We start from the raw sequence: 22,745 nt of genomic DNA, 5'->3' as shown, positions 1-22,745 counted from the left end.
ATGAAAGTTATTTCGGATAATATTTTTGAAATTATACATTTGAAAGTACGAGAAAAATAAAATGGTAGTTTACTTTCTTTTGTTTGTTTTACAAAAATATGAATTACAATTTAACGAAAAATAGAGCTTAAAAAATTAAAGGAAAATTAAAATTAGGTCTTCCGACTTCGAGTGGGCAAAGACAGGTCCTTTTAGGATTCTAATATGCGGTTAATTATTGTCCGAAAGATTTAGCTGTTAAAAATCCAACTTAACTTCGAGGTAAACTAGAATTCTGCAATGGGGTTTTAACCAACTGTCAATAGCCCATTGTTAAAAAATAAATTTAACCCGCCCGCTCACCTGCTCACCTCAGTATCTACAATCTTTTAGAAGGGCTAAAAACACACCCATTACAGATATCTAACCTAATAGGGATGAACACGGTCAAAAAATACCCATAAGAAATATTAATTTTGGTTTCGACTAGGGCAATTCATATTACATTTATAAATTTTGAAAAAAATTATATTAAGAGTTCTATTACAAGTGAAGCACTATTGGGAGATTAGCTATCATCAATAAAGTAAAATAAATTAATAAGCACACATTAAACCCCGTGACTGCCCCAGCGCAAATGTTTATTAATATAATTTACAATCATATAATATCGCATAATTTTATATATATATATACACCAAACACACATTTAGACTAACTTTATTGCAAAACTGTTTAAATTAATTTAGTGACAAACAATTAAACAATGTAACACATTATTATTATTATTACGTAAGATACAAATAAATATAGTCTTAAAAGAAAGTTTCATTATAAAAAAAATTCCCAAAAATATAATTCGATTTTTTTTAACGAAAAAAATTTTGATTTTGCACTCCGTATAAATATTTCTTTCGCATATTTTTAACGTAAGAGTTTACGCTGAATTTACTGCATTTACATTTCGCAGTTCTTTTTTCAATTTAACAAAGATGGCGGTATATGGATTGATAAGATAATACTGTAAAAAGTGTCCAGTAGATTCCATCACGTTTTTTTAAAAAAAATAATATTAATATATAAGGTTTGCATTATAAATATAGGAAATCTAATATTGTCTACTTGGATATTATAAGCAAACCTCTGAGTTTAAATTAATATTTTTTAAAAAAAAGAAAAGAAATTTTTTTTTAAAAATCTATAATCGAAAATGATAAAATCCCGTTTTAGATAAAAAAAATTATTTAATTTTCTAATGATCGATTTATGTTGTAGATTCGGATTCATCTCTGTTTAATTTCATAAGTCTTTTGATAGTCCTCAAGATCGTGACTTTCGAAACCGTTACACTATATTTGACACCTATCAATTCTTGAATATTTTCTAAGCTCAGGGCGGAGTTTTCTTTTATCGAAGAGATGATAAACTTTTCTTGGTCCGGCGATAATATTTCTCTTAAATGTGGTCTTCCCTTCCGGGCACTTTGTATACGGCCAGTTTTTATAAAATTGTGCTTTATAGTGCTCACTGTTTTGTAACTCAATTTAAAACAATCCGCGACTTCTTGCAAACTGTCCCTTTTCAGGGCTTCAATGACTTGGCCTCGCATTATATTATCGATGTAATTACGCCTCTTGGTGGTAGCCTTACCAGCTAAATTATTTTAGAAAAAAAAGTAATATAAAAATACGCTAAATTTAAGCTACTGTTATGGAACGCAGATGTCGGTTAATAATTTCTAACCAAAAAAATCTATTTTAAACCCCATCAATATATACATACTATTTTTTTCTTATTTTGAAGCTATCCCTACCCCAAGTATCACTTTTATTGAACGGTTCGTTTTGAGCCGATTTTTTAAAACGGCTAACTCATTATTTCATCTAGAATAATATCAAGCAAGCCTGAGATCACAAAGGTTTGGACATCTATTGGCAAAATCTCAAGGCTTAGGCAATATTTTTCTGGCTAAAATATTAAGTAGCCATTTTTAAAAATCGGCTCAAAACGAGCCGTTTACCAACAATAATTGAAATCAAACAGAAGAGATAAATAATATATATCAAAAAAGAATTTGAAAAATTGGTCAATGTAGCATTATAGTGCGAACAAATTGAGCGTTTCAAACGCTGCGTTGCAGCGCCAATAATGCCTTTTAAATGGCCCAGTGCAAATTGGTAAAATTACCGTTTGGCGTTAGCAACCATTTAAAAATGCAAACAGTACTTTTTTTATTTTTGTTTTGTAATACTTATAAATAACTTACTTATATCCTATAAAAAGAATATTTAGAAATAAAGAAATAAGAACGCAGGATAATATAATTTTCAAAGACAAATCCTTTTTTTAGAACTTATTTAAAATTTTGAATCGGCAAATATTAATAAAAAGACAAGCTCAATTTAAACAAAGGACGCGTTAGGTTTTTTTATTTAAAATTTACGGTCAAACGTAAACACTTAATTTGTACGCACTATTATAGCTTTAAAGCAAAATTCTAGCTAAAATAATATCTAATAAAGACCAACCAACTAGTTAACATCAGGTAATGACCTATATGTAAACTCCTTATTTTAAATATCATTTTTGTATGGAACTATTTAACCGACATGGTGTTTCCGTAAAAATAATCTTAAATTTACGTAGCCTAGCAAGTAGTGTTGTTATATTCTCTATCTTTCGCCAATACTAAAATGGTTTTAGCCAAGTGTTTATCCTTAAAAATTATCACAATTTCTCTAAGTTGAGCCTCTACTTAAGAAGTTTCAAGTTCAAATTTTATAGGTTTTAATGCTTGACCTAGCCGTTTTTGAAGGGGACCAAAGTTAGATATTTTAAAAATTACCACTGGCAAGAATATTATTTCCATCTTTTAAAATATTATTTTAAGCGTGAGCCTATGATATTAGATTATTTTTTTTATAAGAAATCTATTATAAACAATGTTAATTCCATAATATTCTTAAACCATTGAGTTTAGTGGGGTCAAGTAGTATCCCTGTCAAAATTGCTATTAGATAAAAAAAACTGCATATAATCTGACTTTTTTTAATATCTCCTACTTTATCCTAAAATATGTTTCAGCAAAGATTCGCGTATATTTAATGATTTTTTAAGATATAAGCATTTTTGGAGTAAGATGGGCATTTTAACTCTTAAATATTTTTTTAAATAAACAATTATTTGAAAAAACGTTTATACTATTATTTAAATTTAAATAAAAATTTGATAATTGTATGTTACAAATCGATTTTTTTTAGTAACAATAAGAAATAGTACATATATGCAAATATCGCTTTATTTTTGACCCTTTAAAAAAAATTTATTGTAAAATTTTTATTTAATTAAATATTCAAAATTTTTATTTTTAATTAAAGGTTTAACTTAATAAATTTCTAAAATATCCAGGCAATAAAATTTTAATAGATATAAGAGTTTTAAAATGTGGGTCAAAGATAGAAAGAAAGAATTACCTAAGCACTAGCGTTATTTTATTACAAAACTTCTCAAGGGTTAAAGAGAGAATTCCAAAGGATACATTCATTAGTTAATAAAAATTTCAAAAGGTTCTTATAATGAGTACAAATTGAGCGTTTCAAACGCAATTAATGCATTTCAAACGGTATCGTGCAAATTTGTCAAATTACCACTTGTCGTTAAAAACCATTTTAAAAAAGGCAAACTGGTTTGCTATTTCAATACTTTTTTATTCATTCATTTTTCACGTTTGTCACCAGTTCTTAAGAACTAGGGTTTTTTCACAAGAAAAATAACAATAAAGAATAGTAAGGGGGGAGGCATTAAAATTCCTTCCTAATTGTTTAATTATTAAATTAAATATAATATTATATAAAATGTAAAAAAAATAACTTATCTTATATTTAGAATTTAATGAAAAATGTATAAGATAATATTTTTTTTACAAAAATCAATTTTTTTTTAAAAACAGTTAAAATTTTGAATCGACGATGCTAATAAAAAGACAACCTCCGTTCAAACAGTATGCGTTACTTTATATTAATTAAAAATAATATGGCAAGGCGCAAACGCTCAATTTAAGCGCGATATTATACTGTTGTTCATTTAATATTAGATTAAATTTAGGCCTATTCAAAACGAATAGATTCGATATAGCACATTAATCGTATTCGAATCATTTAAATGAATTGGATAATTTACTATTGTGTATTCGTTTCGAATTACTCGTTTAAAATCTTTAATCATTATATTAATTAAATTATGATATAAAAAGTAAAATACAATCATATATCAAATACAACATTTAAATTATGAAACATAAATTATCAGATATAAAATAATTTGGAAAAAAATCCTTTAAATATATATATATATATATAGAGGAAACAGAATATTTATCTTTATAAAATGGTAGCAAATTCTTACAAAATAAATTTATAAATAAATTTGCAATGAAAATTGTTTTTTTTTAAAAAATGTATTATGAAAATTAAAAATTAGAATTAAAATTTTTCAGACCCCAAAAGAAATCATATTTTAGACAGAAAATATCATTAAAAATTTGCAGATCCGACAGAATTTCTGGTCATATTAATCTCAAATTATATTAATTTATTTAAATTGTACCTTTAATTTTTGTCATATATATATATATTTAATAGATTATTAATAGTTCAAATCAATATAGAAAAAATTTACATTTAAAACAAGGTGTCAAACCAAGACAAACAGAACATCGAAACGAAAATGATCTTTTATAATTTTTCCAACCCCAACCATAACCGAGATAAGAATATTCCAAATGAGAGATAAACAAAACGCTTATAAATATGTTTGAACCGGTATCAAGCGATTCATATTGATTTTAAATTTTGAAGTAAATTTATAAATAAAATATAGGCAAGTATGTAGTGCAAAAATATTTACTAATTGATTTTAATTCAGAAAAACCCCAAATTTATAATTAAAAAAAACCTTGCAAAAAAAAGGGAAAAGAACCAACGTAAATTTAATACCGGAATGTAGTAAATTTGTTCAATAGCCAGAATTTAACCATAAGCCGTTTTAACATTTTAAATTAATAACAGGAAACTAAACATTTATAACGGTTTGACACTTGGTTTAAAAACCAATGTTTCAATAATGAGTAATCGTTTATTCATATTTGAATGAATCAAATTGATTATTATATATGTATTAGAATGAATCGAAAAATTTATTATTGGTATTTGTTTTACTATTTGATTCAAATTATTATTAGAAACTAATCGAATATTCGATTATTTTTGAATAGGCCTAAAATGATAAGATTAAAAAAATATATATTGCCAAACAATTTACCATAATATATTTTTATATCGTTAAACTGATATATTTTCGGTTTAAATTGTGTAATATAAAAATTACAATAAAGTTAGTCTAAATCTACAAAAAAATATATAAAGCTGTTTTGATACGCACTATAAATCAAAATTCTTCTGAATATAATAAATAATCCTTCAATTAGACTCTTATTATAACTAGGTAAGTGAGTAGTAACTGGGTCATTTGCATTTATCACTATATTTTTACTATAAATTAATATCTTTTTAACTATAAAAAAATAAATGGCCCAGTTACTCTACTCCATATACCGATATTTAAATATTATGATAAAATAAATGTAAAGAGGAGTTCAAATGCAAAACAATCCTGGCTATTTTAGGCTAATCGCTGATAATATTCAATATAAAAAAACATAAGATTTTATCTTATGTGGGTGACTGAAGGTTCAAAATTTCTTTTCTCTTATCGATGATTGATATACATTTTTGTTTTTTTTCACTGCTTTTTGTAACATTTTACTTAATTATTTATTAACCATTTTATTTGATTCTATTGATATAAATTCATCGATTGTATGTTAAAAAATTTTCAAATTTTCTTAGAGCATGAGAGTGTCATCAATGTTTAATAAATAAGATATTTTGGATTATAACCTGTCATTTCTTCATCAGTAGAAATCTCTATACTTCTTTTTCCTTTATTGGTGCTCAAATAATTCTGTTTGTCTGATTATTTAATGGATAAAATAATTATAAAAGTAATAATTAGTTGAATTATATATTATTTAGAACGTTACCTTACAAATAGTGTTCGATTTGAACCGATTTTAAAAATGGCTAACTCAATATTTTTGCCCGAAAAATATTTCGCGAACCTAAAGATTTTGCTCATAGATGACACAACGGTTTAGTAGACATCTATTCACGGTTCTCGAGGCTTAAGCAATATTCTTCAAGTTAACATAATGAGTTAGCCGTTTTTAAAAATCGGCTAAAATCGAGCGGTTTAACAACACTACTTGCACATTATGTAAAATAGAGATATTTAATTCCTTGAATGAATAGATAGTGTGTAGGGTTCATAGGCTGATAGTGTATCAAATTAATGGTAACTAGAAATCATGAAAACCATAATTGGAGCATGTGATAGACTATATGGTTTCAAATACTTGTTAATACACCTCAATTAGATGGTTGGTCTAGATAAGGAAATAAAAAGTGGGGATGAACGAGATTTGGGAAGAAATATTATAATTCCTACTTGTTTTTTGATTCCAAGACTTGGATTATAAGAAAAAAAAACATAGCTTTGCATCAATGAAAATGTGTATTTCACTATATATGCTATGTGTATAGAAAGAAAAATTACCAGAAGTGGAATACAGGCAAAAAATAAAACTAAATGGATGGTTTGGCCATACGGAAATAAAAAAATTGCCAAGGAAATATTAGAACATACCCATTTTTTCCCAGGCCCAAACATTTAAATAAATTCTAGTATTCAAGGATCCGAGTTCAATCCGATTCTCCTTTTTCCCTATAGGAAGGTTGAAAAGGTTAAGATATTTCCAAGTGAAAAAATTAATTTAAACTCTGACAGAAGGATAAATAATATTGGCTTTGTGCTCTGATAATAATACTTATAAAAAAACATTAAGAAAAACAAGAATACTTGAAAATTTTGTAGAGGAATAAGTCTGGTCAAAAATAATTTTAGAATCAAGGTCTGAATCTTTAGAAAAATATCTTCCTGAGTCTGATCCGAAGAGAGCTCTAGGTGAGATAGCTAGTAGATAGAAAGAAATGAAGACTAAAACAAATGAGAAATAGAATAATATAATATGATTGGTTAAAAAGTGGTTGGGTAGAAATGAGTGGGGAAAAAATTGTGGAATATCTCAAACCACTAGATAAATTTTATAAACAGCAAAGAATAATTAAAATATACCTAAAATTCTTGAATATATTTATTTCTTTTAAAATTTGAAAACAAATAATTAAAATTTTCATAAAACATACTATGAAATCGATTGTTCTTATCTGTTAGAAGTTGGAAAGGTTGTTCTTGCTTACGATTGTAAGAATTCGTAGAGATAGCTTCTGATGTAATAAAAAAAATACGTTAATATAAAGAGTTTCGTAAAACTTTTAGATTTCATATATCATAAGAAATATATCCATATCCCAATATTATTAAAAAAAACCATAATTTTACGAATTCTAATTGGAAATTTTTATTTCATTTCTATCCACAAGAGTTAAGCAAACAAAAAATCTTCAATGAGAATTTAAATTTTTTATAAAAATTTTGTGGTTTCAATCATGGAAATCTTTTAATATAAATAGCAAAAGATTTACTGGCAAGAGATTATTTTTACAAAAAGATTTTAGTTCCGAACAAAGTTGAATAAAAAATTTTGAGTGAACATTTTCAAAAAAGGCATTTAAAATTTTGGAAGAGTTTGATTTCCAAGAATATTATGAAACTCTGTTAACTTTCCATTTCTTTAGGACAAAATAAAACAAAAAAATTGCGCTAACCAGGATGTTGTAGAGATCGAACTTTAACCGATGTCTTGGTTTGGGAACTATCACCATTAACTGAAGACCCAGCGTTTAAAAATGTATTATTGTCCCCATAGAGGGCTTTAGTATTCTGAATCATTTTGGCGTGATGGATGTGCGAGTTTGAATGGTGCACGAAGTTTGTGTTTGAGTTAGGGGAAGTTGATTGATTCATTTCCAATATTTTTTCTTGACCTTATAAAATTATAGACATAAATGCAGAGTTGAGATGTAGCATTTATTATTTAAGAGATCGCTTTTTTAATTTGTATGCCACGAGTAAAAAAAGAGTTAAAAAGGATATTTTTTCCATATCATGCCAAATAAATTTTAAAACAAACATTCTCCTTTGATAGCTGGCATATTAACGAAAGTAAATGGTCTCCTAGCCACGTGTTTAAGTCTCAAACTTTGCTTACAAAGCGCTCTTGAAAGTTTTGTCAGCGGAGTAGTTTTAAGGTAAAATGCGGCCTTTGTCTTCAGTATAATTCTGGGATAATGATGCCCGCCGATATTAAAATGACTATTATTAGATTCGCTGTTGGATAAGGAACTGGAAATGTGATTAGAGGAGGGATGGTTTGAGAGAGATAAGGGAGAGGTCAGGAGTGATGGATTAGCAGAGAGGGAAGGGTGGGGAAAATTGAGGGCGGATTGGTGATGAGATGCTATATGGCGAGCTAGAAGACTTTTCATCTTGAATTCCTGTTTAATTGAAAAAATGGGGGATTAATGGTAACAGTGTTTGTAAAAGAGATGAAAATATAAAGATAACTAAGGAAACATTTTTAATTTAAAAAAAATAAATAAGAGGATGTGAAGTATTGTTTAGTTTTTAATAAATAACGTGATATACCTTATCACAACTTTGAATGTTGCATTTGTAAGGCCGATGAGCAGACATGTGGGCAAATAATCTTTCTATATTAAAAGTTAATTTTTTTAAAAAAAGTTATAATATATAATTAGGCAGATTATTTAATAAAATATTATATATAATATAAAATGATATGATAAAAGAGAACCACCCTAATCTATTTTTCCATGAAATAATTTATTAAAATTATGGATTGCAACAAATAAAAATAAATGAATTTTTAATATTTTTTCTTCAATCGTTTCTTTATATAAATTTATTGAAATTTTGATAGGTTTATTTTAATATAAGAATATTAGATATCAATAAAATGACCTTGTCTGTGAAAAACCTTGTTACATTCGGTGCAAGGGTATTGCAGATCTGTTAATTGAGTAGCCAAACCTTGTCTTTCGCCCTCTTAAGAATTAAATAAGGGAAGTATATAACGGTTATTCATATTTAATAAACTAGAAATTATTGTTATTAACGATTTTTGAAAACGAAACCTAATATTTTAGCCAGCACAATTTTGGAGATTTTGCTCATAGATGGCAAAAAGGTTTGGACATCTATTAACAAATCTCGAAGCTTACGTAATATTGTTTGGTAAAAAAATGTATGGTAGACGTTTTCAAAAATCAAGCCATTTAACAACACGGCTAGAGATCAATTATTAACTAAATAATTTATTTTACGAAACCTAGGTGGCGATGGCATATTATAACAGCCGAAATGGGAAGAAAAGATCTCACAGAGAAGTTTTTAGTATGGCCAACCCGAATTCTGTTGGATTTGTTGAAATAGGGGTCAACTAGATGTGGAACTGAATATTGAAACATGTAAAAATGTATAGGTCATAGTTTTGGAGAGTACGAGAAAATGGGAATCAGGGGTGATCATAGAGAATATTGGACAAAAATTGTGCCGGGTGAAGTTTACCTACGGAAGGGAAGGAGTAACACGAAAGGGAATCGAATCTAGTAAATTGAGATGAGGTTGTGAAGCGTTGAAGTAAAACTTAATATATAAATATTTAGAAATGATTAGGGAATGTTAATTCAAAAATTTGTTAATAAATGTTAACAGTGTTGTAGGAGAGTTCACTTCTAAATCGATTGTGTAGTCTTATATATATGTGAAAGAGTTGGAGATGTTAGCTCGATAATCGTTATATATTTCATAAAATGGGATAAGATGGTATTAATGTCAAAAATTACAAGCAAAATTACCTTTGCTGATTATTGTTGGATTACATAGATGCATTTACCGGGAAAATATAACGGTCCGAGTGAGTATATTCTCAGGACGCGTTGATAAAAATGGGATGAGGACGGAAATTCCGCCCGATTGAGGACCATTAATGACATCAGGGCTGAATCAGAATTGTCACAGCCTAGTGATCAAGGGCCGAGTTTTAATAGACGAGGGAGGAATCCTATTGCAGTTCAAGGGATCAATGCCCCTTTGAGCCCAGAAGATGAATTCTGGAGGGAAAAAAAGTGTATTGTGTATTACCAGTCCTGTTGATAATAGGACTGTGACAATAATTGAGTGAAATGGTTGGGATATTCACAGTTGAGGCAATGGCGAACTTAAATTCTAATGGAATAATCAGATGAATAGCCGTTGGTGGATATTTCGGCGGGTGAAAGATAAATTATTTGATGTGAACACTGATGTTATTGGACTGTAAGGAGAGGGTAACATGTTATAATAACTATATTATATTGTTGTAATATAAATTTCTTGGTTTAACATTATTTTAAAAGTTTTGTTTTTTCCTTTGTTTATTGTATTGCGAGATTATTTATATTATTGTTTTAATCAATATTATTAATAAGTAGTAATTAATTTCTATTTTAATTGTAAATAATAGCAAAAAATTGCATATGGTGTTGACGTAGATATTTGGTATATTAAAGTGAATTTTTTACTTTAGATTTTGAACTTGGGGCATATCCTTCATTATATGGATATTCGAGGAAATAAAGGCTCAAAAATATATCAAATATCTATGAAAATACTTAAATAAATGTAACCTTGGGATAAAACTTGAAACAGGATACCCTATTTTAAAATTTATAAGAACTAGATTCGGAACCAATTCTGGATGTTTCAAGAAACTGTGAAACCGAAAACTAGTACCGCTCCAAATTTAGAAACTGGAAATAGTACCCAGAAAGACATTTTTCAAAATTTTAGAAAGCAAGAATCGGAAACAGGTTATTTTCGTCCAGAGTTTTAAACTCTGAAAATAATACAACCTCGCATAAAAGAAGTATTTAGCTCCCCAACTATAAATATTTACCGATAGGAGGTTGTTTAAGACCACCGTGCGTTTTCCAAAAATTATAACAGTCGCTGCAAAGACGGGAAGGACTGGTGGTCGAGCCCCAAGTGTACCATTGAGATGTTTGAGTAGCTGTTTTTTTAACAAAAGTAACGATATTATAATATTTTGGGAATTAAATAAAAGGCAATAATGTTTAAGAATAATAAAATGGTATATTTAATATCTAAAAGACTATATTGAAACAGTAATGAAGGTATTTACTTTTCTTATAATAATAAATGAAATTAAATAATAAAGTATACAATACCATTGCAGCTTTCGCAAGGTTTTCCAGAGGGTTGATTTTCAATGGCATGGGGGTTTGAGAATGATTTACTAAGCGGGAAAATAAAATAAAATGTTTTATAAAATATTATTAAAACAGGATTTATTTTTTTAGGAGTCATCATACCATGTCAAATCGATCAAACATGATTTTCGGGTAGGTCTTGGGAATTGGGTAAAATTTTATATACAAAATAAGTTACAAGTAATGTAACTAGAGCATTGTACAATTTTTAAAAAAATATTTTTGAAGATATCAATAGGCCAAAGTATGAAAAATGACCTATTTTATGCATATCGATGGTCATTCATTTAAAGATTTATTAAAAAAACTAAATTATAAATAATTATTTTACAAAATAAAGCGTATGATATCTATTATTAATAATATTTCAATTTTTTTTATTTTCTAAGTGACGGTCCATTTAACCCTATTTTAAAAGTTTAAAATTATGAACCCCCATTTTTATAAAATTTTAAGGGAATGTTTTTAAGATATAATAATATATGTATGAAAAAATTGGAATGCCAAGTTTTCACTTAAAATAGGGCAAAGTTATTTTTCATAGAATTACACCCAAATCCCAAAGAATCGTGATCGATTTGACATGCAATAACCCTGGAGCGATTTTGAGATTTATAGACTTTTCAAATTACGAGCCTTTTTTCGTTGCGCATTTCAAATGTTGATAAGTCATCATATATTTCAAATAGGTAAAATTTGTGTTTTACATATTTCCATATTTCTTTAGTATTTTGTCAAGAAAATTAAAGATAATTATTTAGCGCTAAATTTAAAAGACATATGATGCTCATGTCGTTATTAACGTTGTAATACGTCGAGGCTTCGTAATATTATTTTGGCAAAAATCTTAATGGCTAAATTTAGCCGTTTAATAAAACTACATGAGACAAAGCAAAAAGACTCAATTTAAGTATTATTAGATACATAATATTTATTTGATTGCTTGTTTTTTTTCTTCAAAAGTAGTGTCACATTATGGAATTTTTTTTTGTACAATTATTCAAAAAAATAAGAAATTATATTACTTAGAAGGTAATTGAATTTCTTTGAGTCGCTTTTCTTCCTCTATGGCTTTTAGCCTTCTTTGCTGGACGTATCTATCCGTCGTTTTCCACATGTAATAGTATTCGACTATGCTTCTTAATGATTTCCAAGGGAACTTTTATATAAAAATAAAATTAATTAATAGTATATCCTCCTCTTTCCCTCATAAATTAATATTTCTAGTGGCGTTATATAATTAGATTATTATTTGTTGAAGGAAAAAAAATTTGCATATGATATTTTAAAATTAGCTTATATATTTTGTAAGTCGAAAAATTATATAGGTGAGAAAAAAATCAGCTGATATATCGATCGCTCATTGATTTTTATTTTTTTTCCTCTATCTATATTTTTTTTTCTAATGTATCAAAGGAGATATATTATAATTTTTAAAATTTTAAATGAAGAATAAGCCCAATTTAAAGAACGAATTAATTTCATATATATTGACTCACAAAATCCCTGCGAATATCCATAAAATCTTTGCCATATTTCTCAAGAGCCTCCTCGAACAAATTCGCCTCTGCCGTTGACCAGGCCTCCATCTCGTCCCGGCAGAGCACGGGGCCTGTAGAGGGAACCAAACGAGAGATAGCTAGGGATATATCGTAACGACTCTTGTGAAGCGTGTCCAGCGAGAATATGAGGGTAGAATCGCGGGAGGCACAGGCGACAGATAAGTGCAGAGATGGTTGTTTGACAGAGCTAGCGCTGTCCAAAGCTCTAGCGAAGGTTCCAACAGATCTAAGATTATACAAATAATCTGAGTTAGAGCGAATGTTTAGAAGAAAAAAAATGTGTAGGGGGTAAAGTAAATGCAGAAAATATTGTTTTTTTATCAAATTAAAATATCAAGTTGTAGAAGTTATAACTTCTCGATGAGGTTATGAAGAAAAAATGCCTCCTTGTGTAGAAAGAGATAGGTGAAATGGTTGCTTAAACGAATATAATTTAAAACATTTGCAAAAAAAGTTTGATAGAAATAGCACTCACTGTCTTATCTATGGCTTTAGTTTGGATGGTGATGATAAAGTTCTGAGACAGAATGATTAATTACAAGGTTAATTGGTTGAGTTAAGCTTTATATAAAATTTTTGCAAAAAGATTTAGATCAAGAAGGGGGAAAAGGTAAAGGATTGTATATGTTATAACACACAGTCGCATCAGAGAATACACAGTTATAAAAATATATTGTCGAGTAATTATTATTCTAATATTTATATTAAATGAAGATATTTCACCGATACTGGATATACAAAGATCGGTCAAATCAGGCGCGGTGCGGGAATTTGCCATGGGTAAGCGGAGGGATGGGAGGGGGGGGGGGGTAAGGGATATTTTATTTTATGAGTTATTCAAAAGGATAACTTAAATTCCAGTATTAGGACTAGCACTAGTGGCTAGAGGTTTGCAATGAGCAGCCTACCCAGGGCGGGTGTGGTCGGGTTTTCTAAAATATTTTCAACATTGGGCGGGTGGTGGGCGGGTTAAAAAAATTTAGTAATGAAGGGGCATGAGCGGGTGAATCTTTAACATTTTTCAGGTGAAATGAGCAGAACAGATTTCAATATGAAAAATAAAAATTTTATTCAATATTATTGCATATTTGATAATGTTTAATTAAAAATACAATAAAATAAAGAAAGTACTAAACTATAGTCATTAAAATCATTTTTAAACCTTAGGAGGGTAGGTTAAACAAAATTTACAGATAAATAAGCGGGAGGGTAAATTTTTAAAAAAAAAATTATAAATAGGTGGGTGGGAGGGTTATAAATAAATTTAAAACGAGTGGGCTTATTCTACTAGTGACTATTTATAAAATAAATGTATAGAAAAAAATTTGAAATATATATTAATTCATATAATTGGTGGCGTATTACTTTGCTTCGAAACTGATAAATAAATGTAAATTGAAATATATATATGCGATAAGAGGTAGGAATGATTATAAATTATCAATCATAAAATAGTAATTTTTTGAAAAATATTTTAGCCGACATCTGAGTTTTTTGACTGGGGAGAGCCCTACGCCCTCCCCGCTGCCTACACGCCTATATTTAATATTTAAATTAATAAATAATTTTTATTCAAATTCTAGTCGATCTCATATAATTTAAGTCTAAGATGACACTTGCTCTCCTGAAAAATTAAAAACAAGTTCTGGCCATTTTTTTTTCTCATCGCAATACCGTGTAATGAACAAAAATATATCGTTAAAAAATATCTATCCCGCTTATAACTCCATTTTTAGGAGTTTTTTAATTATTTCTGTGGGGCGGAGATCTAAAATTATTATAAATTTTCGTATTTATTTAGAGGGAGAGAAGCCTATGGCTGAATGGGACTTAGGGGAAAAATAAGGGTATCGATAATGGAACTGCAAAGAAGTAGAGTGGATTTGTTACTGAAAGCTGTCAGAAGCGAGAGGTGCCAGATGGTCATTCCCAACTACTCTTGGACATTTTATGTAAATTCAAATCCTTACTGATGTATTTAAAAAAATTTAAAAATAGTTGAAAAAAGTTTTAATACATTCTCCAATCTTAAAATATCTATAATGTTATATATATCACGTGCTTGAAATAAATTTTTTTTATACTATTCGTTCAGAAGCAGTAAAAAAAGAACAACATTTTAAGGAAAATTATAATGTTTATAAAATTATTTGTATCGAAAAAATAAACATCTGTGGATGCAGTACACTGATATACAAAAATGAAATATATGTGTGTCTAATTAAGAGCCATTACGCATGCTTTTGTTTATATAAATCTTAGATCAAAAATTCTGAAAAATTTAAAAGCTATGCATAATTAAGCATCTTTTAAGTAAATATATTAAAGTTTTTTTTAGTTTGTTGATATCATGATACCAGTGTTTCAGTAGCGGTAGCTTAAGCGGGCTACTTTTTTTAGAAAATAGCGATAGCGGTAGCTTCAATTTTACATAATAAATACATCTAATTATTAAAATATTTTTTTATTAAATCTAAAAATGATAATCCTTTTATTTAATTTAATTTTGAAATTTATATTTAAAAATATACATTATAAATTTAGTTAGCATTATAAATCTAGTTATTAAAAATGTGTGAGATTGTTGAAGATAGCGAAATTTCTTTGGAAAATGAGAAAAATATAGATTATCATTTCCCAAAATTCAAAAAATGATTTAATCTTGAAGAAAAAATTACTACTGGATATCGGTTTCGATGCAAGATGTGTCGCAAAATTTTATCCTCAAATCATACAAGTAGCTTTAATTTGAAAAAACATTTAAAGCTAATATATTAAACAAATTTAATATCAATGTGTAGGCTAATCCTTAATTTTTAAAATAAATTTAAATCAAAGACCAATCATTTTTTTATATATTCAATTTTATCTAAATTATTTAAAACATTTTAAAATAGTTATTTCAATCATTTTTATGTACTATCTCCTACATATTTTTTATTCTAAGTATTACTGTTATAATTTTAGACTGTTCACACCTCAAATTATAAAGAGATTAAAAAATATCTCAAAAAGTTTTGGGTAATGGAAGGAGATACATCCACTTCCAAATCAAATTTAATTCAAACAAAATTAAGCAATTTGGATTCATCATCAAAAATTGGCTGACAAAGTCATAATGAACTCTATAATAGATACTGTTCAACTATTATCCTTGATATATAATGGTTCTTTTATAAAGATGATAAACACTTTTTCTCCACGTACCAAGATATTTTGCCGGCAGACATTGATGGCAAGAATTTTGGATAGCTTTATAGAAAGAAAGAATCTTTAATATTAAATCTATCAGATGTCTCCTACATCTGTACCACATCAGATAGCTGTACGCACAATAGAAGGTAAAAATGTTTATTTTCTGATTTATAATATGATATTCATATTTTTAGAGCTTATTTAGGAGTGACCACACATTGGATTGATCCAAAAATCTAAAACTGAATCTAAAGGGCAACTTGATAGGCTGATGGTAACGTTAAAAAATGCCATGCCTAACCACGATACTAATACTATAGCAAGATCGAAACCGCGGCCTTCCATAGACGATTTTTTTGAAATAAATAATAATAATAATATTATTGAACCTTTAGATGCTTTTTTAAATCTAAAAATACTCATTTTTGATAATTTTTTTCATATAAAAAGTGTGTTTATTAAATTTAATACTGTGTTGCGCTAGTGCTGAACGATTAATTAGTATGGCAAAGCTTATACTTTCTGATCGTCGCTCTAGACTGGGGATGACAGTCTAGAGACCTTCATGGGCCTAGATTATAGGACCAAGCCCGGCTTATCGTAAAAATATATTTTAAGCCCAGGCCCGGCCCGGCTCGTTTTTAATATTTAAAAAAATTCCAAAGCCCGCTATAATATTTAAAAAATTTGCCAAGCCCGGCCCAAGCCCATAAAATTATTTTATGTATACTTAACTTATGCTGAAGTAATAGTAATAGAAATATAATATTTTATTTAGTAATTAATAATATATATATAATATTAATAAATGATATAAAAAAAATTTTAATTTATATTTTCAAATTATCATTTAAAAATAATATATTATCTACAATTTCGTTATTTAAATTTGTTCTTCTTTCTTCAATAACCCTTCCAATAGTACTGAAATTCCGTTCACTGGTAACATTAGATGCTGGAATTGCATGAATTTTTTTGGCTAATCTTGCCAATTTTGGCAAGATTTTTTCATGCTTTTTCTACCAATCTAGGATGCAGTCATCATAGTTGATATCCTCTTCATTTAGCTCAATATCCATATATAAATTAATCTCATCAGCATCCGTCTCATTATGAAGTATTGTATCATCCTCCCATGAAGACATATCCAATAATGAGGATGAAGCTAAAATTTTATATAGCTAAAAATATTATATAGCTAAAAATATTATATAGCTTAAAAGATTTATAAAGAATAAATTACTGGTAGCTCTAGTAATCCTCGAAGTTTGGCCATCTTTGGTAACATTTTTGGGAATATTCCCTGATTTTCGCTGTTTCGTGCCCAGGCCGTTGTGTTAAGTTAAGTGAAATTATACCAATTTCCGATTTAAAAAATATATACTCTCCCAAGGTGTATAGGAAATTTGATAAATAACACTAATAAAATCAGAATGATTTGTTATATTTGTCCTATTAAATATCCTTAAAATAAGAAAAATTTGAATTTAAAAATTTAGGCCCATAGCCGGCCCAAGCCCTATTGCAAAAATTTCCAACGAACCCAAGCCTGGCCCAGGCCCACTAGAAAATATGGGCCGGGCTTGGGCTGTTGGCCGGCCCGGCCCGAAAAATTTAATAACCGAGGTTAAATATTTTCACAGAATAAAATAGAAGAAATTTATAATGGCCTTGGACAGGAAAGGGAATAGACTTTTATAATATCATTTTTCTGGTATTCGTACATAGAATTTATAACAATGAATGATAAAATTAATGGCATAAAGACCGCAGATTTCTAAAGAAAACCTGTAATAAAAATTGAATAGCACTGAATACTGGTTAGTAAAAATAGTTACTTATTTGCTGGTTTGGTTTTTTTTAGTGGTGGCCTGACAAAAAAACACCTATATTTTCTTGGGTTTCAATAAAAATATAAATAGAATATAAAAATCGGATATTGTATTTTAAACTAATACCGCTCTTATTCATAAATTAATTAATACAGAACCCTTCGAACCCTTTACCGAACCCAAACTCGAATCTTTTTTTTCAAATATTAAATTTTTATTTATTTAAAAAAATATATTTAAAATAACATATACTACATTAAAATTTATTATAAAAAAACATGCAAATTATCTAAAACATATAAAACATAATTTTTTTTTTATTTTCAATATAAAAACATTCTTTGGTGAAAATTATTTTGCGTGGAATCCCTTTTATTATATTTTAGAGTACTCCATTTATGTAAAAATTTTACCATGTAACAAAAATAATAGATAATACATATTTTAGGAATATTTATTTTTGTTTGTTGTATTTTTAAATTAAAAATAAGAGTAAAGGAATGAACATTCTCCCAAGGTAAAATAACATTATTAATTGCGTTGCAATGCACTGTCAAAGTTAGGCATAAAAAATCGATATTTTAATTTTAACATCTCGATTTTGGAAATATTCCAATTTTAATAATAAATTATTTATATGGTAAGGCCTAAATATAGTATAATAAAGTTTATATATTATATGATTTATACCAAAATTTACCACGAACCCTGAACCTAGTTCAGAGATATTTCCCTGAACCAGAACCCAAACCCTCTTATTAGAAGGGTTCCCAGCCCTGATTTTTAGATTATATAGCTAATTTTTCCCTTTTTTTGTGTATAACGATAAAAATATTTCATTAAGTCTAATTTACCAAGTAATATATTTTTGTTTATTGGTGCAAGTGCAACAATTACTTTAGAAAGTTTAAATAATATCCTTGATCTCTTGTCTACATTTGCTATATAAGTTTAGCATCTTTCGTAGCAATATTCTTGGGTCTATGGAAATAAATTATTTATTTAGGATATCATTATCATAATTAAAGTTAAGATAGAGCATCAAAACTTAAGAAATTCCGACTCTGAAAACTTTTCTAAACACGGATAATCATCCAACTTACACCCTCTTTGAAAATGATTGCATTTATTTTAAACACAATCAAGAGTTTTTATAATAATACAAATTAATGTTTATTATACTTCTCTAATGTATGGATAAAAAAATTAGAACCAATATCAATATAAATCAACAATACAAGATAGAGAAAATGTAAACTAATTCAATAGTTTTAATACCAATAAATTGTATTTCAGCCCTAACTGTAACTAATATATTTCATTAATTATTAAGTATTTATATAGTAAATAGTTTTTAAATGGATCATGAGTTATAAGATTATTTCAATATCACCGATAATAATCAACGTCTTCCTCTACTGAAATAATAACTTTTTCGTAGTTGATTTAAGAAAATAGAAAACAAAAATAAAACAAAGAAATTTGAAAATGAATAAATCCTATTTCATCTTTCTATTGGATTACTGTTTTCCATTAATTCATTTATATTACAAAAAAATTTTTCTTAAGTAACAAAAAAAATAAATGTTACATTAGACAAACAAATATGGTCATGAGCTCTTACATTTACAAAATGGCAGAATTGAAAGTGTGGCGTTATGTAGCTAAGTACCTATAATCAGAGTGGGACAGTACCACGAATACTTATATTTAAGATACAAGATCCATTAGTATCTTGTACTCGGTTCTTTGACATTTTTGATAAGATACTTCAGATATCAAAATAATTTTGTATTTTTTTCATTTTCTTGACAAAATTCATTAAAAATATTTTTTTATATATTTGTTTTAAAAAAATTTTTCAAAGATTCTGGAAAAGATATTTATAAAGTTCAATCATATATCTGTACTTGGGCAGATTTGTGGTCTACTAGTAGCTGTATAATAACTGCTCATAGAGTAATATATTTTTTTAAAATTATTTTAAAAATTACAGAGAAACCTTTGAAAGACAATCAAGTGCCTTATCATGTATAAAGCTTGGAACACATTTTGAGCAGATTTATTGGAAGAAGTCTATAGAATTAAAATTTTTAGATAAACTCGATACAATTATGATAACGCCTCCAATTTCCTTAGCTCATTTTATTGAATACGTTATAAATTTAAATGATCATGACAAGGATTATGAGAATATCTTTTAATTAAATAAACAAAAAAATCTTACCCAGACATATCAGATGTGCCTGCCATATTTTATAGTTAGTTGCTACTAATGATAGTCCTTCTGCAATAACAAACTCAAAGACTCTTGTAAAAGTTCACTATGGAGTTATTGGAAATTTAACTTATGGAATACATGTGGAAGATTTCAGGTGGAATAGTCTATACGGCATGATTTATTGCTCAAATATAAATCACATTTAAATTTGTTTTTTGAAAAATTGCTGTAAAGTTTTAAGCCATATAGCAATTGCATTAGACAAATTACATAACATTTTACAATGAATTAGTTCCCAAACTCTCTGTGGTTAAGAAGAACTAAGGTAAATCTGAAAATTCAAGTTGGTTTGACATCATTATCACATCCATATTTTATGAAATTTATATGAAAAGAATCTCTAAATGTAATAGTACATAATTAAACTACAATGACTATTGATTTAACAATTAATGACCAAGATGATTATTTTTCTTTTAGTGAAAAATTATTTCCAAATTTAATAATACAAATAAAGATCTTAAAAATATTCTTGAAAAACTTAATTCCTTCCAAGGAAATTTTATAAATATAATATTACAATTAGCTTCTCAGCTCCAATTGAAAAGTTATTTAATCTTGCCACAATGTTAAAAGCCCCAAAAAGGCAAAGGCTTAATGATAATTTATTTGAAACTTGATTGTATAAATTTTTAAAAACTTATTGCAAATAACATTTCAACTCCATAAAATACTAGTCTGCCATAATGCTATGAATTAATTAAAATTAAAAATTTCATCATTAAAAATGGGAAATATTTTATCAATTAGTGTAAATTTATAAAATGAGCTATATTCATATTATTATATAAAAAAATTTAATAAATTAATGTTTTCTCTAATTATATACTTATTTATGTTTTCATAAAATGGGTAATGATCATTTTATAAAAAATTATAATGTATATAAAATTCTCTCATTTAGTAAAAGATACAAATATCTCTAGAGCTGTAAAATGGCTCGTTTTGAGTGTATTTTTAAAAACAGCTAACTAAATATTTATCCAAAAAAACAGCCTGAAAATTTTGTTCATAGAAGGCATAAAAATCTAGACAAACATTAACAAAATCTCTAGGCTTAGGCAATATTTTTCTGGCTAAATAATGAGTTAGCCATTTTTAAAAATCAGCTCAAAATGACCCATTTAACAACACTATCTTATAGCTTTTGGATATTTTTAAAAGTACTTGTATCTATATCTAGGATTCTTTTTTTACAACAAATTGTAAAAGAATGTCACTATTTGCAGAAACCTACAGAGGTGTGTTTTTTTTTAATTTTTGGCCTGGCCCATTTATTTTAAATTTTTATAGTTAATAATGGAGCTTTAAATGTTTGATTTTAAAATATTCTACCCAGCCTGGGAATTTTTTTAAAAAATATTTTAGGCTCAGCCCGAATATTTAAAAAAATTAATTTTTTAGGTCCAGCCTAGGTATACCTGGACCATACCCACCTGGGCTTAAGGCCTGACCTGCAGATTTCTGATTATTTGTAACTTTCAGTTCAACTCTGATGTAATATATAATCTGGATATTGGGCCAATATTTTCAGGATTTCTATGATTAATAACATTAAAATTCAACAAAATTTGTATACAGGAAATAGAAGCCACTCTCAATGAATTAATGGATATAACTAAGAAAAAAAAAATTAAATTGACCAGTGAGGCTTGGCTATAGGTCTAATATAATCTAAAAATGGAAAATATAAATTATCAAACCTAGTTATAATCATAAACTGATCAATTTGAGTATCAGTAAGCAAATTATTGGGGTCCCAAATCAATGTCTCTAAATCTGGCAAATTTCTAGTATCAATTGCATTTGCTGGTAGCATAGAGGTAACTTCAGCTTGAAACCTTGGCCCAACTCTAATCTCACCTCTATCAGCCAATAAAGTTTTTTGATGTGGTTCATATACCAAAGAATAAAAGAAGGTATCCTATAAAATATTGATAAGTAAAATTATAATAAAAATATTAAAATTGACAATCATATTATAATTATACTGGTTTTTGGAGATAAGAGAGCAAATCTTCTGTTTCATGTAAAAGATAAACTGTGCATCTGCCTCTTATCTGACTTATGGGCAATGTTTCGTATTGTCTAGATAAAAAGAGTTCTTTAAGTTTAAGTTGATATTTTTCTTGGGAAGAATAATTTTCTGACCGATCAACATCATTTTCATCATCAAATATACCTTTAAAAAGAGTTATTTAAGAATATTAGCGATAGTTTTACTTTGATGTTTATCTGCTAATTGTAAAAGTGTAGATGGGATTTCTCTTCTTCTATAAAAGCACATAACTCTAGCTTCTATCCCATTATTAGCCTAAACAAAAAAATATTGTGTTAATTCAATTAACATTTTTTTTAAACCTTAATAAGCTCTTCAATGCGCCTAATAGCATAGGGAGAAGAAGGCGATACTTCAAAGTATGCATAATCTATAAATTTAGGAGTAAATATGAAAGTTTTCTTAATGTTACCTCCAACTTTATAACATGTGGTGGCCATTTTAAATCATAGAATGATTTTAATGAAT

At 27.6% G+C, this 22,745-nt stretch overlaps 1 protein-coding gene across 2 annotated transcripts in view; it reads right to left on the bottom strand.

Moving 5' to 3' along the window:
* Window positions 1-22,745, bottom strand: part of LOC135930004 (metastasis-associated protein MTA3-like) — a 27,542-nt gene extending 4,797 nt beyond the window's left edge. The window contains exons 1-16 of one of the 2 annotated variants that reach the window (XM_065466762.1): window positions 22,690-22,745; window positions 22,580-22,647; window positions 22,442-22,532; window positions 22,210-22,400; window positions 21,922-22,142; window positions 12,848-13,136; window positions 12,374-12,507; window positions 11,307-11,374; window positions 11,015-11,128; window positions 9,040-9,123; window positions 8,704-8,768; window positions 8,189-8,552; window positions 7,824-8,042; window positions 7,302-7,382; window positions 5,937-6,008; window positions 1,132-1,632 (exon numbers count right to left, since the gene is read on the bottom strand). In XM_065466762.1, the coding sequence (XP_065322834.1) occupies window positions 1,244-1,632; window positions 5,937-6,008; window positions 7,302-7,382; window positions 7,824-8,042; window positions 8,189-8,552; window positions 8,704-8,768; window positions 9,040-9,123; window positions 11,015-11,128; window positions 11,307-11,374; window positions 12,374-12,507; window positions 12,848-13,136; window positions 21,922-22,142; window positions 22,210-22,400; window positions 22,442-22,532; window positions 22,580-22,647; window positions 22,690-22,717 (2,478 nt within the window). In that variant the 5' untranslated portion in view covers window positions 22,718-22,745 and the 3' untranslated portion in view covers window positions 1,132-1,243. Of the gene's footprint in view, window positions 1-1,131; window positions 1,633-5,936; window positions 6,009-7,301; window positions 7,383-7,823; window positions 8,043-8,188; window positions 8,553-8,703; window positions 8,769-9,039; window positions 9,124-11,014; window positions 11,129-11,306; window positions 11,375-12,373; window positions 12,508-12,847; window positions 13,137-21,921; window positions 22,143-22,209; window positions 22,401-22,441; window positions 22,533-22,579; window positions 22,648-22,689 lie in introns of those variants that run through there. The other variant, XM_065466763.1, reaches the window with a different exon arrangement.

Source organism: Gordionus sp. m RMFG-2023, chromosome 5 (assembly GCF_954871325.1).
Source record: "Gordionus sp. m RMFG-2023 chromosome 5, tfGorSpeb1-WG-v2, whole genome shotgun sequence".
Lineage (NCBI taxonomy): Eukaryota > Metazoa > Nematomorpha > Gordioida > Chordodea > Parachordodidae > Gordionus > Gordionus sp. m RMFG-2023.
Note: the sequence above shows the minus strand (reverse complement) of the source record. Positions and strands in the feature narration are given on the sequence as shown.